The 17,619-nt window shown below is 40.4% G+C and overlaps 1 protein-coding gene across 2 annotated transcripts; it reads left to right on the top strand.

Annotated features, from left to right (window-relative positions):
* Positions 1-2,322: 2,322 nt before the first annotated feature.
* On the top strand, positions 2,323-15,030 carry OMD (osteomodulin). 2 transcript variants are annotated; one of them, XM_073592672.1, is made up of 3 exons: positions 2,323-2,614; positions 3,371-4,323; positions 14,383-15,030. In XM_073592672.1, the coding sequence occupies exons 2-3, from the start codon at positions 3,381-3,383 to the stop codon at positions 14,715-14,717; spliced, it is 1,278 nt and encodes a 425-aa protein (XP_073448773.1). In that variant the 5' UTR covers positions 2,323-2,614; positions 3,371-3,380; the 3' UTR covers positions 14,718-15,030. The 2 variants fall into 2 exon arrangements, with proteins under 2 accessions (XP_073448773.1, XP_073448774.1); XM_073592673.1 differs by lacking the exon at positions 2,323-2,614 and adding an exon at positions 2,787-2,893.
* Positions 15,031-17,619: the final 2,589 nt, after the last annotated feature.

The following is a 17,619-nucleotide window of genomic DNA, read 5'->3' as shown; positions in this document are numbered from 1 at the left end:
CCTATGAGGCTGCATGACCCCTGACCTCTGTCTGGACAGTGCTGATTGGCCTTGTGCTGATCACATGCACCCTCTCAAGAAAAAAAAAAAGCACACTATAGTATCAAAATTATTGGGACACCTGCCTTTACACGCACATGAACTTTAATGGCATCCAATTCTTAGTCCATAGGGTTCAATATTGAGCTGGCCCACCCTTTGTAGCTATAACAGCTTTAACTCTTCTGGGAAGGCTGTCCACAAGGTTTAGGAGTGTGTCTTTGGGAAGGTTTGACCATTCTTCCAGAAGCACGTTTGTGAGGTCAGGTACTGATGTGGATGGGAAGGTCTGGCTCGCAATCTCTGCTCTAATTCATCCCAAAAGTGTTTTATCAGGTTGAGGTCAGGACTCTCTGCAGGCCAATCAAGTTCCTCCACCCCAAACTTGCTTATACATGTCTTTATGGACCTTGTTTGTGCACTGGTGCCCAGTCATGTTGGAGCAGGAAGGGGCCATCCCAAAATTGTTCCCACAAAGTTGGGAGCATGAAATTGTCCAAAATATCTTGGTATGCTGATGCTTTAAGAGTTCCCTTCACTGGAACTAAGGGGCCAAGCCCAACCCCTGCAAAACAACCCCACACCATAACTCCCCTGCAGCAAATTACTTCTGTGTGGAGTTCTGCATGCAAGTGAGTGTTGGAGATAGCAGAGGAGTGTATATAGACTGAATATAGGAAAAAGGGTCCCTGGAATTGTTCTGAATTCAAGTGGGAATCCCATAATTCCCAATCTTTATGCAAGCAGGGTGGGGGATCCCATTTTACTTGCGGCTCCTTAGGGGGTGTGCTACAATTGCTTAAAATACTGTTTTCTAGCAAAAACCCTTCTATGCGGTTTTTTAATAAACTCTCAAATATCTTCCCGAAACTTTCAGATTCCCAAAGTTAAACATCGCCAAAATAAAAAAAAGCAGGAGGGGGGGTTTACACATTAACATATACTGTATATACATAAGACTCCTGCCTGTCAGATGGACTTCCACACACCCAATTGCTTCCACATACCCCCAGTTGCTTGCCCATTTGTGAGTCCAGGACTGAGATAGTGGGAGCCGCTGGGTAGAGGGGAGGGAGCAGTGTGAACACACATCTGCTCTCTTCCCCTCCTTGTTGCTGACCCAAAAAGCGGCGTGCTTGACGTCACTTCCGGGTTCGCCTCTCGGTGTCCCCAGCCAGCATAACCGGGAAAGAATGTAATGCAATGCAATCTGCATTGCATTCAGTGAAGCACAGAGGAGACATTCAGGGTCTTTTAGACCCTGGATGTCTCATTAAAGAGAACCTGTCACCAAAAAGTCATCACATAGGGGACTTTTTGTCCCCTATGTGCTGAAAAAAGTTAAGTAAAAAAAAAAAATGTAAAACTGTAAAAAAAAAATTAAGTTACACCCAAGCACATAAAACTCTTCTCAAAACATTTTACTCTGTGCAGCCTCATCTTTTATATTTTACTAAAAAATTGGGTAATTTATTGTGTTTGTGCGCCATAAAATTCACTTTACTCACTTTATTCACACCTTTGTGTGACATAGAAAAATGGAACTACAACTATTTTATTCTGTAGGGTGTCTGCTTTCAGAAAATATTTTTTTTTTTTTGGGGGGGGGGGGAGGGCAGTTATGTAATCTTCAAGCCTAAAATGATTTTTTAAGCATGCAGGAAAAAAATGCAAAAACGGCTCTGGCAGCGAAAGTGTTAAAGCCAAGGTTTTTTTTTTCAGTTTTGGAGGGTTCTAACCCCATCAGTTTTTTGCTATCTGTGTTCCATTGGGGAGATCTTCTTATACTTCCTGTACCATAGCCAGAACAAGAAGTGAGAGGAAATCCCTCCAAAGTGAGGGAATGCTGGGGTGTCAACCCCATTGGAAGATTTACACTCTATTACTGTTCTGGTTTCAACCCAAAATTTGGGATTTTCTTTTACTTTCGCTTTCAAGGATAATGGTAAACAGGACAAATAAAGGGGGTGAAGATCCCTAAAGGGGGCACAAATAGCAATAGAAATTAGCGGGTGCCTTTAGTTATGCTTTTAAATCAGCCTTGTTTAGTAAAGCACTGATAAAAAATAAAAATCTATATACATTGTTTCAAGCTCAAATGCTGCATATCTAATCTTGGAAGTGTATTTGTTGATTTAGCAGATAAAAAAAAAGGAAAGTCAGAGTCCTGAGCCAAGTATGAAAGATATTCTGGCAAATAAAATGATGGAGCACAGTGCATTTCATGAGTATTTTGCTGTATGAAGTATTTTCCCTCTGGGGATGGTTGCCACTCCTTCAAGAAGGGACACAGATTAAACCCAGTGAACTTGGCCAAAATCACATAGCAATTCCTTTTTTTTGGTCGAGGTTACTTTGCACAATGAAAGGGCTCAATTTAAGTCATCTAAGTTACGTCTGGTTGAAAGACGATTTCTTTTGCTAGGAGAAAACTTCAGCTGCTTTTCTTCAAACCATCAAGGCAATCTTTAAATCTAGACCCTGGCTCCTTACAGCATCTGGTGATATATATTGAAAGACAATTTTACCGTAAACATTTTGTCTCTCAAAGCAATAAGGAAGCACAATTATTCAGGTATGAAACAGCTGCAAATTAGGAGTTATGCTAACCAAGGGAATGTTTGTTTAGGTTGATGGCTACAATTTTCTGAAAATCAAGAATGCTGCATTTAATAGAGGTTTTGTGTGCATGCCAGCTGCTTGTAATAAATTAAAGTCAAAGTTTATAGGCTTCTGGGGCTAGGGCCAAACACTATGTCGTTGCATATCCGGTTATAAAACTGATAGATTTTAGTAAGTTAAGCAATTAATTTGCACTCACTGAAAGCAAACTTTTGGGAAACAAGATTTATTGGTAAGCATCTTTGAATATCGAATAGTTTTCAAAGGCTGGATGCATATGATTTTGCAAAGTGATGCCAAAAGAGCAACATTATTTACTGTCATGAAAGGTGCTTAAATACAAAACAGCCTGAAATACAAATAGGCTTTAATACCCAATATTACCTAATTTAGTTCTCTTGATGTTCATTTTTAAGAATAGCTTGCTATCACACAATCACTTTGGCAGGCTACAGGCTATTTTTTTTTTTTTTTACATATGAATATTAAAAAGTGATCAATTTTATGTAAATAAGTTTATTCTATATTATGTGTGTCGAAAAGAAGGTTTCCATGTACAGTTTGTTAAATACCGTATATAGAGATTATGTGAACTTCTAAAAGAAATAGGCAATTTTCTATATTATTTAGTTGTCTGTATTTTAGCATGTTATACTCACTTTAAAAAGGAAATACCAAAATGCATGTAATATATATTTTTTTATTCCAGTGTTTAAAGAATGGTTACAATGGACACTTTCATTCAGTTTTCAGTTTTATTTTTGATGCTCGCAACACAAGGGCTTTGCCAGTATGAAGAATATGATTATGATACTGATTATGATCCTGAGCCAGAATCTCAGTTCCAGCCACCCTTTCATTTCTCAAGTTTTACAGATTATCATGTTTCAAGTATTCCGTTCACAACAGATTGTGCTAGGGAATGTTACTGCCCTCCATCATCTATAATCACCATGTATTGTGACAACAGAAAGCTCAAATCCATTCCCCAGATCCCATCCCGAATTCAGCAGCTTTACCTTCAGCACAATGAAATTGAAGCAGTTAATATGAAATCCTTCATTAATGCCACCAATGTAAGAGAAATTAACTTGAGCTACAACAGACTGAAATCACAAAAGATTGATTATGGCGTATTTACAAAATGCCCTCATCTTCGTCAAATCTACCTGAACAACAATGAATTAGAAGAGATCCCATCACCTTTTTCCACGTCTATTGAAAGAATCTTTCTTGGGAACAACAAAATTAACAGAATAAAGGAACAAGATCTTCAGGGCTTAGTAAACGTCACTATGCTTGACCTTTGCAACAATCGCATTGACAGCATTAAGGGGAAAACACTCAGCAAACTGACCAAGCTAATGCAGCTTAATATATGTAACAACAAACTCAATTCTATGCCTTCAAACCTTCCATCTTCTTTAATGTACCTGTCCCTAGAGAATAATTCAATTTCAAAAATTCCAGATGATTATTTTACAAGGCTTCCAAATCTAAGTTCAATTCGAATGTCACAGAACAAGCTTGAGGACGTTGCTATAAACACGTTCAACCTTCCGCAACTCATGGAACTGAACCTGGGTCACAACAAACTTAAACATGTGTTTTACATCCCTCGATCACTTGAGCACCTATATTTGCATGACAATGAATTTGAAGGTAAGTAACTCCTAATTCTTTTTAATCTGTATCCTTTATTGTGTTAAAAAAATAAAGCTAGCTTTAAGCCATTCTTCATTTGTAAGCACAAGGACCAGGCCAGCAAAAATAGCCAGCAAACAAGGGAGATTGATAATTGTAGAACCCCTGATGGGTTTTACTGCTGTCGGGACTCAATTAGAGATTTGTTCTTGCTCACATTCCCAGGGGCAACATTTCACAGAGAGGAAGTTAAGGAAACTCTTCAACAGCAATAGAGACATAAGTAAAAATATTTGTTATCATGTGTAAAGCAGATCCCTTTGTACTTATTTTATCTGCACATGATTGGATAATTACCGTGAATATTCACATCATTTATTTTGTAAATATACTCAATTCCTTTAGTAAATCAGCCTCTTTTAATCTTTCATGTTCTGTTACTCCTACCTCTTTTAAATCAGTGCTACACAATGTCCTAGAGAGGCCAGAAAAACATTTCTCTTTAGAAAACATAGATAATATATTGGTCAAATAGAGCTGTGCATGGATAGAGTAACTAACTGCTCAGGGATTTAGTGTCCCTTTACTTAAAAAAGTATCTTTGTTAAATGCATTTATTTGATGATCCAACTGGTTTAGAGGCACTCACAGGTATGGCAGAGGAGGAAAATCAAAAACATAGTTACGTAGTTGGTAAGGTTGAATAAAGACACCAATCCATCCAGTGCAACCTATGTTGGTGTGCGTGTTCATAATCATTTCCCATATCCCTGTATATTGTGCCCTCTAAAATACATGTCCAAAAGTTTTTTTAAACTATCAATACTTCCTGCTGACACCACCGATTGTGGAAGTGAATTCCACATCCTTACTGCCGTGACAGTAAAAAAACTCTATGTAGTTTAAGGTTAAACCACTTCTCCTCCAGTTTCATTAAGTGGCCCTGTGTTTTCTTACACTCTCTGAGACTGAATAGTTTATTCCCTATGCCAGAATCACCATTATTGTGATTATCGTACCTCCACTCAAGCATCTCTTCTCCAGAGAGAATGCTTTAGTGCTTGTAGTTGTTCCTCATAACTGAGGTCCTCCAGCCCCCTTATTAACTTTGTTGCCCTTTTCTGGACTCTTTCCAGTTCCCGCACCTCCTCCTCCTGAGGATTGGTGACCAGAACTGGACAGCATACTCCAGACGTGGCCGAACCAGAGTTTTATAAAGTGGCAGGATTATCAATTTATTTGTGGAGTAAATTCCTTTTTTTAGGAATGCTAATATTCTGCTAGCTTTGCTTGCTGCAGCTTGGCATTTCAGGTCATTGCTGAGTCTGTAATCTACTTGGACCCCCAGATCTTTTTCCATCCTGGCTTCTCCCAGAGGTTCTCCCTCTAATGAGTAACTGGCATTCACATTTGTAGCCCCTAAGTGCATTACTTTACATTTTTCAACATTAAACCTAATTTGCCATGTAGTTACCCACCCCATTATTTTATTGAGGTCCCCGGTAAAGTTTTTATATCTTGTTGTGAAGTTATTTCCCTACTTATTTGTGTGTCATCAGCAAACACTGAAACTGAGCTATTTATACCAACCTCAATATCATTAAGGAGGAAATTAAACAGAATTGGTCCTAGAACAGAGCCTTGGGGTAGCCGCTTACCACTTAAGACCATTCTGAGTACTTGCTATTTATTACTACCGTTTGGACACGCCCCTGTAACCAGTTTTCTATCCATGTACAAATACTATGGTTCATACCGACAGACCTCAATTTGTGAATTAAGCGTCTATGGGATCTTAAGCGTCTATGGGATCTTAAGCGTCTTTTGAATGCTTTTCAAAATCCAGATAGACCACATCCACCGGCCTTCCCTTATCTAGCTTACTAACTCGTAGAATGTTAACAGATTGGTTTGCCAAGAACGACCTTTATAAAACCCATGCTGATTACTACTGATACTGTTTTCAACAGCAAATTCTTGGATATTGTCCCTTATCATCCCCTAAAATAGTTTACATACTATTGATGTTAGACTGACTGGTCTGTAGTTCCTGTGTATATGTTTCTGTCCTTTTTTGAATATTGGTACCATGTTGGCCCTTCGCCAATAAGCTGGTACCATTCCTGTCAGTATGCGGTCTATAAAAATTAGGAATAGCGCTCTGGCTAAAACCTGACTGAGTTCTCACGTGTAAGCCATCCGGTCCTGGTGATTTATTTGTGTTAAGCGTTTCTAGTCTTTTCTGGACCCTGGTTTCTGTTAGTAACACGTCACATGATGTAAGCTTGTGGCTAACAATACAGTCATGGTTGCTATACCCCTCCTTTTCCTGTGTAAAAACGGAGGAGAAGAAAGCATTTAGTACAGTTGCCTTCTCCTTATTTGTAACCAACTTCCCATCATTATCCTTTATAGGACCAATATGCTCCGACCCCACATTTTTACTGTTGATATATTTTTTAAAAATTCTTGGGATTTTTTTTACCCTCCTCCGAGACTACAAAAGGCCTTTTGTAGTCTATTTTAGCTGCCCTGATTTAGCTGCCCTGGTTGCATTCTTACATTTCCTATTGCATTCCTTGTAGTGTTAGAATCTGTGTTGACCCCTCAGCCTTATATTTCTTGAAGGCCATTTTTTTCTCTTTAATATGTCTTTTATGTTAAAGTTTAGCCACCCAGGTTTAACCTTCACTCTTTTATATTTATTACCCATTGGAAGACACTTAATGATACCTTTATTTAATATTTTCCTAAAGCACTCCCATTTTTCCCCAGTGTTCAAAATTTCTAGGATTTGGTCCCATTTAATATCTTGTAGTATTAAGCGCAGTTTAGAAAAGTTGGCTCTTTTGAAATTTAGTGTTATTGTACTACTCCTTGTGCCTTCTTTTCCTATGATTTATGCTAAATATAATTATCCTGTAATTGCTGGTTCCCAAGTTGTCAGGTATCTCCACATCTGCAACCAGATCTGTGTTATCTGTGGTTAATAGATCTAGCAAAGCATTCTTTCTAGTTAGGGCATTCACCAATTGGGACTTGAAATTGTCCTGTAAGATATTTAAGAAATGACGGGCCTTTAAAGAGCTAGCTGTCCCCTCCATCCAGTCAATATCTGAATAGTTGAAGTCTCCCATTATGAGGATGTTGCCCTGCCTCGCTGCCATTTCAAACTGTGATAGAAGGTCCAACTTCTCCTCATCCTTCAGATTAGGGGGCCTGTAGCATACCCCCACTATTCATTTCCTGCTGGTCTCTTCCCTTTGCATCTCCACCGACAGGGACTCCAACTTTCCATATTTGCAATGTCATCCCTCAATTTTATTAAATCGGGAGTCCCCCCCAATTTTTTTTTTTTAAAAGTCAGCAGCTACAAATACTGTAGCTGCTGACTTTTAATAAATGGATACTTACCTGTCCCAGGGTCCAGCGATGTTGGCAGCCGAAGCCGATCATTCGATCGGCAGCTGCCGACACCATCCTCGGTGAGGGAATCAGGAAGTGAAGAGTTGCGGCTTCACTTCCCGGTTCCCTACTGCGCATGCGCAAGTCGCGCTGCGCATCCTAACTGGTCCCTGCTATCTCCTGGGACCTGTGTGTTTCCCAGGAGACAGTAGGGGGGGACGGGAAGGGGCATGACTCTTGCGGGAGTCTATTCCCGGAAGTGGGTGCAAATACCTGTATTATACAGGTATCTGCACCCCCCTGAAAGGTGCCAAATGTGACACCGGAGGGGGAAAGGGTTCCGAAAAGTGGAGATTCCATTTTTTTGTGAACCTCTACTTTAACAAATCATTTTTGATATATAGGCAAACCCCTTCTCCTTTCCTACCTTCCCTTTGTACCCACAAAGTCAAAATTCTCCTCATGTATCAGCAGCTCCAATTATTCTATTTTGTTAGCTAGGCTTCTGCGATTTGTGAACATGCCTCTCAGATTTGTACTGGTGCAAATTATTTCCTTATTAGTTTTTCTGAGGCTGCAATTATATTTTGCCAACCCACTCCCCCAAGGTTTAGGTATTATATTACCACTAATGCCTCTATTAGTACCCTCTGACCTCCACTCACTGTTGGCTATCCCTTCCTCTGAACCCTCCCCCTCGCCACCTTGTTTAAAAGCCCCCTCCCACTTAGAAAGGTGGACTAAGCTTCATCGAAACATTGAAAATAAAAACACTGCAGTTTTTGATCCTCCTTCTCTGCAAGACCTGTGAGTGCCTCTAAACCAGTTTTGGATTTACAGTATATGAGTTTCTTTGTGGGTGAGCACCTGGGCATTTGCATAGCGTACCATGGCTACTGTATGTATAATATATATATATATACACACACACATATACATATATACATACACAGAACACACATTTTATTTTAACACTAAGTTGGCTAAACAAAGTTTAAGAATATAAAAGAAAAAGAGAGGGGCAAGTGGGACTTTAAATGAAGCATGTCAATTGAAAGTATAATAATAATGAATACATGTGAGTAGGTAAAATGATTGGATTTAATTTATAGTCAAGTCCATGATTTTGATGCATACAGTACCAATAAAGTAGTATAGATACAGACATAGTCGCATGAATTGATATATAAGCATATTTAGCAGTAACAATCATTGAAGACTCAGTAGTGTAAAACAAATCAATGGACATACATATATGCAATTCATAACAGAAATACATGAATTAAAATCGCCAATCAAAATCACAAAATCGCATGAAATGAGAAAACTCGATAAAAAATTGATAAATGTCAGGGATATGATTTAGGCTTGATAGGGCATCCTTAGTTTGCGAACCCGACGCGTTTCTTGGCTTCTTGCCAGTCATCAGGGGTGGGATGCATAATTTAACTGAGAAAAACAAAGGAATATCATAAATATTGATACATGTGGAACCTCCAGCCAATAGAGAAAATCGTATCAGAAATGTCCATTGTCTACTTTGAATAGAGAAGCTACTTACAAAATAGCCCAAAAGTCAAGGAGAGTCGCCAGCAATGGGATCTGTTAGGGTGTGAGATATAACCGTCTCAACCGGGGTTGAGGCAGGGCACCGACCATCCTCCCAAAGTGATTGGAGGGTGGGCCAGGAGAAACCACAGCCAACTGATTCCTGAGCCCTCAATATACTGGTCAATGAGTTGTAAATGGGAAAATCTGCAGAAAATTGAAGAAAATGGAATGTGTCAAAGAAAGTAAATCTAGAGTAGAACGTGTTGGATGAATAGAATGACTGAAAAAAATATGTACTAGGTACATCTGAAAGAGTAAATGTGTGAAAAATGAGATGATAAAGGGGAATAGAAATAAAATAGATGCATAAAAATGCACGTGAAAAGAGATAGAAAAAGAAATCCCTAGGAAATGTGTGAAAATAGAGAGTGTCGTGCGCCAGGTAAATGGGTGAGAGGATGGGAATGTGTGTACTGTAAGCAGAAAAAAAAGATATATAAAAAAAATAAATAAAAATATATATTAATTACCCATGTGTTGAATAGTGGCTGCTTAACAGAGCGGTCCCTTCCTAGCAAAGCACAGTGAGGGAGTGAACCGTCAGTCTGTCGGTCCCAGCTGATATACTCTGGCCCTGGGCGGGTCCCTGCCAGCGTCATGCATGACGTCATTGGCAGCTGAGAGACGAGAGAGCAATCACAGCTGAGAGTAACTCAGTGGATGTCTACTCATCAAAGCTGTAGGCGTCAGATGGAGAAAAATAAAAATGCATGGCGCCGATGCGTTGAGATCGGGCCCCAGCCGCCCTGAAATAAATGAGGGGAGGTGGGGAGGGAGCTGACCGCAACCCCGGACATAGAGACTGCAAAATATCAAAAACACCCCAGCCCATATGCTGGATTTAAATCAATAAGTGGATTCCAGGGAATAAAAACCCTGGAATTAGTACAAAATAGTTCTCAATAAACTCAAGGAAACACATGTAAAAATATATTATATAGTCACGGACTGTTACTGTGTTGGAAAATTGGTAACGGAGTTGGGATAAAAATACAAAAACATATTTGAACTAAGGATGAACAAAAATTAATGATGGTGCGACTTGGTCACCGAGGGAGCGGGTGTCTTCCACCCAAATATAAATATAGACAAAAGAAAGTGACCAGTCGCATAACTAAATATCAATGGCATGCTTCCATCCCGGGTTCATATATAAAAGAAAAAGAGAGGGGAAAGTGGGACTTTAAATGAAGCATGTCAATTGAAAGTATAATAATAATGAATACATGTGAGTAGGTAAAATGATTGGATTTAATTTATAGTCAAGTCCATGATTTTTTTTTTTTTCTCCATCTGACGCCTACAGCTTTGATGAGTAGACATCCACTGAGTTACTCTCAGCTGTGATTGCTCTCTCGTCTCTCAGCTGCCAATGACGTCATGCATGACGCTGGCAGGGACCCGCCCAGGGCCAGAGTATATCAGCTGGGACCGACAGACTGACGGTTCACTCCCTCACTGTGCTTCGCTAGGAAGGGACCGCTCTGTTAAGCAGCCACTATTCAACACATGGGTAATTAATATATATTTTTATTTTTTTTTTTTATATATCTTTTTTTTCTGCTTACAGTACACACATTCCCATCCTCTCACCCATTTACCTGGCGCACGACACTCTCTATTTTCACACATTTCCTAGGGATTTCTTTTTCTATCTCTTTTCACGTGCATTTTTATGCATCTATTTTATTTCTATTCCCCTTTATCATCTCATTTTTCACACATTTACTCTTTCAGATGTACCTAGTACATATTTTTTTCAGTCATTCTATTCATCCAACACGTTCTACTCTAGATTTACTTTCTTTGACACATTCCATTTTCTTCAATTTTCTGCAGATTTTCCCATTTACAACTCATTGACCAGTATATTGAGGGCTCAGGAATCAGTTGGCTGTGGTTTCTCCTGGCCCACCCTCCAATCACTTTGGGAGGATGGTCGGTGCCCTGCCTCAACCCCGGTTGAGACGGTTATATCTCACACCCTAACAGATCCCATTGCTGGCGACTCTCCTTGACTTTTGGGCTATTTTGTAAGTAGCTTCTCTATTCAAAGTAGACAATGGACATTTCTGATACGATTTTCTCTATTGGCTGGAGGTTCCACATGTATCAATATTTATGATATTCCTTTGTTTTTCTCAGTTAAATTATGCATCCCACCCCTGATGACTGGCAAGAAGCCAAGAAACGCGTCGGGTTCGCAAACTAAGGATGCCCTATCAAGCCTAAATCATATCCCTGACATTTATCAATTTTTTATCGAGTTTTCTCATTTCATGCGATTTTGTGATTTTGATTGGCGATTTTAATTCATGTATTTCTGTTATTATTATTATTATTATTATTCAGGATTTATATAGCGCCAACAGTTTACGCAGCGCTTTACAATATAAAAGGGAGACAATACAGTTATAATACAATACAATACAATACAATAGGATTAAGAGGGCCCTGCTCAGAAGAGCTTACAATCTAATAGGGTGGGGCAGGTGGTACAAAAGGTTGTAACTGTGGGGAATGAGCTGGTGGAAGTGGTAGGAGATTAGTTGGAGACGTGATAGGCTTTCCTGAAGAGATGAGTTTTCAGGGATTGCCTGAAGGTAGCAAGAGTAGGGGATAGCCGGATAGATGGAGGTAGCGAGTTCCAGAGGATGGGAGAGGCTCTGGAGAAATCCTGGAGACGAGCATGGGAGGAGGAGATGAGAGAGCTTGAAAGCAGGAGGTCTTGAGAAGAGCGGAGAGGACGATTTGGGTGATATTTGGAGACAAGATTAGTGATGTAACTTGGGGCAGAGTTGTGAATGGCTTTGTATGTTGTGGTTAGAATTTTGAATTTAATTCGCTGGGTGATTGGGAGCCAGTGTAGGGATTGAAGTAGAGGGTTGGCAGACACTGAGCGGTTGGTAAGGTGGATACGTCTGGCAGCAGCATTCATGATAGACTGAAGAGGGGATAGCCTATGGAGCGGTAGGCCAATGAGAAGGGAGTTGCAATAGTCAAGGCGAGAGATAACAAGGGAGTGAATGAGGAGCTTGGTGGTTTCATTTGTTAAAAAAGGGCGAATTTTAGAGATGTTACGGAGGTGAATTCTACAAACTTTTGACAATGATTGGATTTGAGGCTGAAATGACAAGTCGGAGTCTAGGATTACACCTAGTACCCTGGCGTGAGGGGAGGGACTGATGGTTGCATTGTTGATTTTGATGGAAAAGTCATGGAGGGGGGCACGGGCGGGGGGGAATATTAATAGCTCAGTTTTAGAGAGATTTAGTTTAAGGAAGTGGTGCGACATCCATGCTGATATGTCAGTTAGTAAGTTAGTAATGCGAGAGGAGACTGAAGGAGTGAGGTGAGGAGTAGACAGATAGATTTGGGTGTCATCAGCGTATAAGTGGTATTGGAAGCCGTGGGCAGTTATTAGGTGACCAAGGGAGGTGGTGTAGATAGAGAAGAGAAGGGGTCCAAGAACCAAGCCTTGGGGGACCCCCACAGAAAGGGGCAATGGAGAGGAGGAGACAGAGTTGTAGGTGACACTGAAGGAGCGCTGTGATAAATAGCCAGAGAACCAGGATAGAGCAGAATCTCGGAGGCCAAGGGAATGTAGTTTATTGAGAAGGAGCGGGTGGTCAACAGTATCAAAGGCCGCAGAGAGGTCAAGTAGTAGGAGTATGGAGTACTGGCTGTTGGTTTTAGCAGTTAGTAAATCGTTAGTGAGTTTTAGTAAGGTAGTTTCCGTGGAGTGCTGCGAGCGAAAGCCAGACTGTAAGGGGTCAAGAAGGTTATTTTCATTGAGGTAGGAGCTAAGACGGTTGTAGACTAAGCGTTCTAGAAGTTTAGAGGTGAATGGGAGTAATGAGATGGGTCTTAAGTTGTTCAGGTCGGTAGGGTCCAGTGAGGGCTTTTTAAGAATGGGAGTGATCTGTGCATGTTTTAGAGGGGAGGGGAAAATGCCACTAGAAAGGGAGAGATTGAAGATGTGGGTGAGGGAGCATAGGATAGAAGAAGAGGGTGACCGTAGTAGTTGTGAGGGAACAGGATCCAAGGGACAATTGGTTAGGTGGGCATTCGAGAAAATTTTTGTAACCTCTTCCGTAGTAGCCAATTCAAAAGAGGAGAGGGTTGAATGTGCTGCTGGGCAAGGTATGATGGGTGGGGAAGATGTACGCACAGTGGAGATGTCCTCACGAATTGCATTGATCTTGTCTTTGAAGTGATTGGCAATCTCTTGGGCAGTGAGTGAGTTAGTGGGTAGAGGGGGTGGTGGACGAAGCAGAGAGTTAAAGGTTGAGAAGAGCCGACGGGGACTGGATGACAAGGAATTAATAAGAGAGACAAAGTAGGCTTGTTTGGCAGCATGGAGGCATGAATTGTATTTTAGAAGGGCAGATTTATATAGGGTGAAATCTTGCAGGCATTTGGTTTTACGCCACAGTCGTTCAAGAGCACGGCAATGTCTCTTGAGATTTCTAGTGTTGTCAGTTTGCCAGGGTTGTAACGGTCGGGGCCTAATTCTGCGTGTGGTTAGGGGAGCAAGTGCATCTAGTGATGATGAGAGTGAACTGTTGTAGACAGAAGTGGCCAGGTCAGGACAGGACAGGGGAGAGATTATGTCATATAGGTTGTCAGTAGCAGAATAGAGAAGAGAAGGGTTAAAGTGGCGAAGGTTTCTACAAGTAATTGTTATGAATTGCATATATGTATGTCCATTGATTTGTTTTACACTACTGAGTCTTCAATGATTGTTACTGCTAAATATGCTTATATATCAATTCATGCGACTATGTCTGTATCTATACTACTTTATTGGTACTGTATGCATCAAAATCATGGACTTGACTATAAATTAAATCCAATCATTTTACCTACTCACATGTATTCATTATTATTATACTTTCAATTGACATGCTTCATTTAAAGTCCCACTTGCCCCTCTCTTTTTCTTTTATATATGAACCCGGGATGGAAGCATGCCATTGATATTTAGTTATGCGACTGGTCACTTTCTTTTGTCCAAAGTTTAAGAATAGCAAACAAAAGTAATTTGTCTCTTTCTTACAGCTATAAACATAACATTGATGTGTCCAGTAATGGATAGAATGCACCGACTGACCTACCTTCGTGTGGATCAAAACAGACTAAGACGTCCTTTAAGCACTTTAGTATTTTTTTGTTTTCCCCATATACACAGTATTTACTATGGTGAGCAGAAGCATATAGCTGGGGAAACAAATGTGCCACTTATTCCTCAGTATCCATTCCCTGATGAGGACAGGGATAATGATGATGATGAAGATTTTCCTCAATATCACAGAGAGGAGCATGAACCAATAGCAGGAGAACCTGCTGGGGATGCAGAGGAAGATAATTACTTTGATGATGATCATTTATATTGATGAACTATTAACTGGTGTTAGTCTCATTCCAGAACAGATGTCATTTTATTGACATTTTATTAAATGCTCTTAAGTATCTATATCAAAAACTGGGACATGCAGACTGATTTTTTCCAAGTACTAAATCATTAGGTATACTTCAATTCAATTTTCTAAATTGTCACAAACCTTTCCTTCTTCTGCTTTTTGTTAAATGCTATTTGTTTAAAATGCAATCTATGTAAAATGTGATATCTGGTAAAGCCAAGGTCCTGAAATTACCAACAGAGTTGGCAAGCTAATTATAATAAATTGCTTACTTATTCATCAATAATGTATCATACTTTTTGGAGCCTCAGGAGCTTGAAAGCTATAAATGGTTAAAGTAATTATCAGCCATGTAAATTGCTAACTGCCAGTGCTTAGCAGTGTTTATCATGCAAAGAAATATTTCTTCATAGTGAATGTATGGTATGTGTGCCTATAAAGAAAATAAAAAAAATCCTCTGTGTACATGCACTGAAGTTACATTATGGCTGACTCAGGAAGAGGGGTGAGTTTTTTTTTAGTTCCACAGCAATGGTAAAGAGCACAAACAGATAGCCTGCCACCAATTATTCTCTAAAAGCAATCTGTGGCCAACCTTCTGGTGGCTCCTGTCCCCATACTGTTCCAAGTAACTTAATGTTCACACTTTCGAAGTAGAACTATTGACATTCAGTAAAGTTTGTTCCACTGTGATACAGCAGTAAAGTATGAAAAGAAAGCCATGGAAAGGGCTTTTCTTGACAGGACATATATGAAAACAAAAGGAGACATTCAAAATAAATGTAGCTGGGTGCCACTGGCTATAGATTCTTATCTTTCCGTCCACCGCTTCACTCAGACAGAGCACAGAAGAAGCTGGTGGTCTGCATGTGTCTGTGAAAACCCTTTTCCTTCCCCCTCCCATTGTCTAGCAGCATTTCCTGGCCAATCAATTTGAAGGGCAAGGCACAACTTGCACTCTGCACCCTGTGAGATGTAGTTTGCAAGGACAAGAATTGCTGTACTATGCAAGGGAAAGAAACTACAGGTCCCAATGGACCATGGGACTGAGAAGGAGAAAAGGATGGATTTTTTATCGTTCTGCCCAGGAAAGCTAGGGGCTTTTGAGCACCAAGAGAGACAGAAAAGACCTCTGTGTGTGTTGTCTCCTGCTCACAGGGAGTCTGGCCTGTGAGGTTTCAGGACCAGTGACTGAGTGGAGAACACCTGGTGTAGCACAGCTGTTGACACATTCTACACCACTGGACCATTGCCGCTGTGAGGTTGAGGTGCTACTGCCACCTGCTACCACCACTGTTCGTTGGAAGCCTCAGGGAGGATTTAAGGGGGGCCCCCTTTCCCTCAAGTGTATTCTCTGCTGTATCCTGGGACTGGTAAGAGGGCTATAGGCCCAAGATTATTACTGCTGACAGAGGCTGAGCGCAGGACACAAACTACCCTTTTCAAGTGTTGAACCACCCTAGTCTGACCCAGCATCTCTATCAGACCGATATTGCATTCATACTAGTTCTAGGCCATGATTCTATGGAATGATCTCTGTTGAACTGCACCTACCTTTCAGCTGTTTAAAAAGGCCACTTCTCTGCAACAGCTTACATCTACTGCATCTGGTTTTGTTAAGCAAGTTGTAAAGTGCACCAACTCTTCTTAAAGGGGCTTAATGATAGCCAGCAGAAGTAACATCCTAAGGACTGCCCCAGTCTTATAAAGTGCCAGTGCCCAATCATTATTCATTATCTCTGGTCTGTTAACCACTTCAGCCCCTGAAGGATTTACCCCCTTCCTGACCAGAGCACTTTTTACAATTTGGCACTGCATTGCTTTAACTGCTAATTGCGCGGTCATGCAATGCTGTACCCAAACAAAATTTGCGTCCTTTTCTTCTCACAAATAGAGCTTTCTTTTGATGGTATTTGATCACCTCTGCGGTGTTTATTTTTTGCGCTATAAATGGAAAAAGACTGAAAATTTTGAAAAAAAATGATATTTTCTACTTTTTGTTATAAAAAAAATCCAATAAACTCAATTTTAGTCATACATTTAGGCCAAAATGTATTCGGCCACATGTCTTTGGTAAAAAAAATGTCGATAAGCGTATATTTATTGGTTTGCGCAAAAGTTATAGCGTCTACAAACTAGGGTACATTTTCTGGAATTTACACAGCTTTTAGTTTATGACTGCCTATGTCATTTCTTGAGGTGCTAAAATGGCAGGGCAGTACAAAACCTCCCCAAATTACCCCATTTTGGAAAGTATACACCCCAAGGAAATTGCTGAGAGGCATGTTGAGCCCATTGAATATTATTTTTTTTGTCCCAAGTGATTGAATAATGACAAAAAAAAATGTACAAAAAGTTGTCATTAAATGATATATTGCTCACACAGGCCATGGGCATATGTGGAATTGCACCCCAAAATACATTCAGTTGCTTCTCCTGAGTACGGGGATACCAAATGTGTGAGACTTTTTGGGAGCCTAGCCGCGTACGGGGCCCCGAAAACCAATCACTGCCTCCAGGATTTCTAAGGGCGTAAATTTTTGATTTCACTCCTCACTACCTATCACAGCTTTGAAGGCCATAAAATGCCCAGATGGCACAAACCCCCCCCCCCAAATGACCCCATTTTGGAAAGTAGACACCCCAAGCTATTTGCTGAGAGGCATGTTGAGTCCATGGAATATTTTATATTTTGACACGAGTTGCGGGAAAGTGACACATTTTTTTTTTTTGCACAAAGTTGTCACTAAATGATATATTGCTCACACAAGCTATGGGCATATGTGGAATTGCCCCCAAAATACATTTAGCTGCTTCTCCTGAGTATGAGGATACCACATGTGTGGGACTTTTTGTGAGCCTAGCTGTGTAGGGG

This window comes from Aquarana catesbeiana, linkage group LG07 (genome assembly GCF_042186555.1).
Source record: "Aquarana catesbeiana isolate 2022-GZ linkage group LG07, ASM4218655v1, whole genome shotgun sequence".
Taxonomy (NCBI): domain Eukaryota; kingdom Metazoa; phylum Chordata; class Amphibia; order Anura; family Ranidae; genus Aquarana; species Aquarana catesbeiana.
This window is presented reverse-complemented; position numbering and strand designations above follow the sequence as displayed.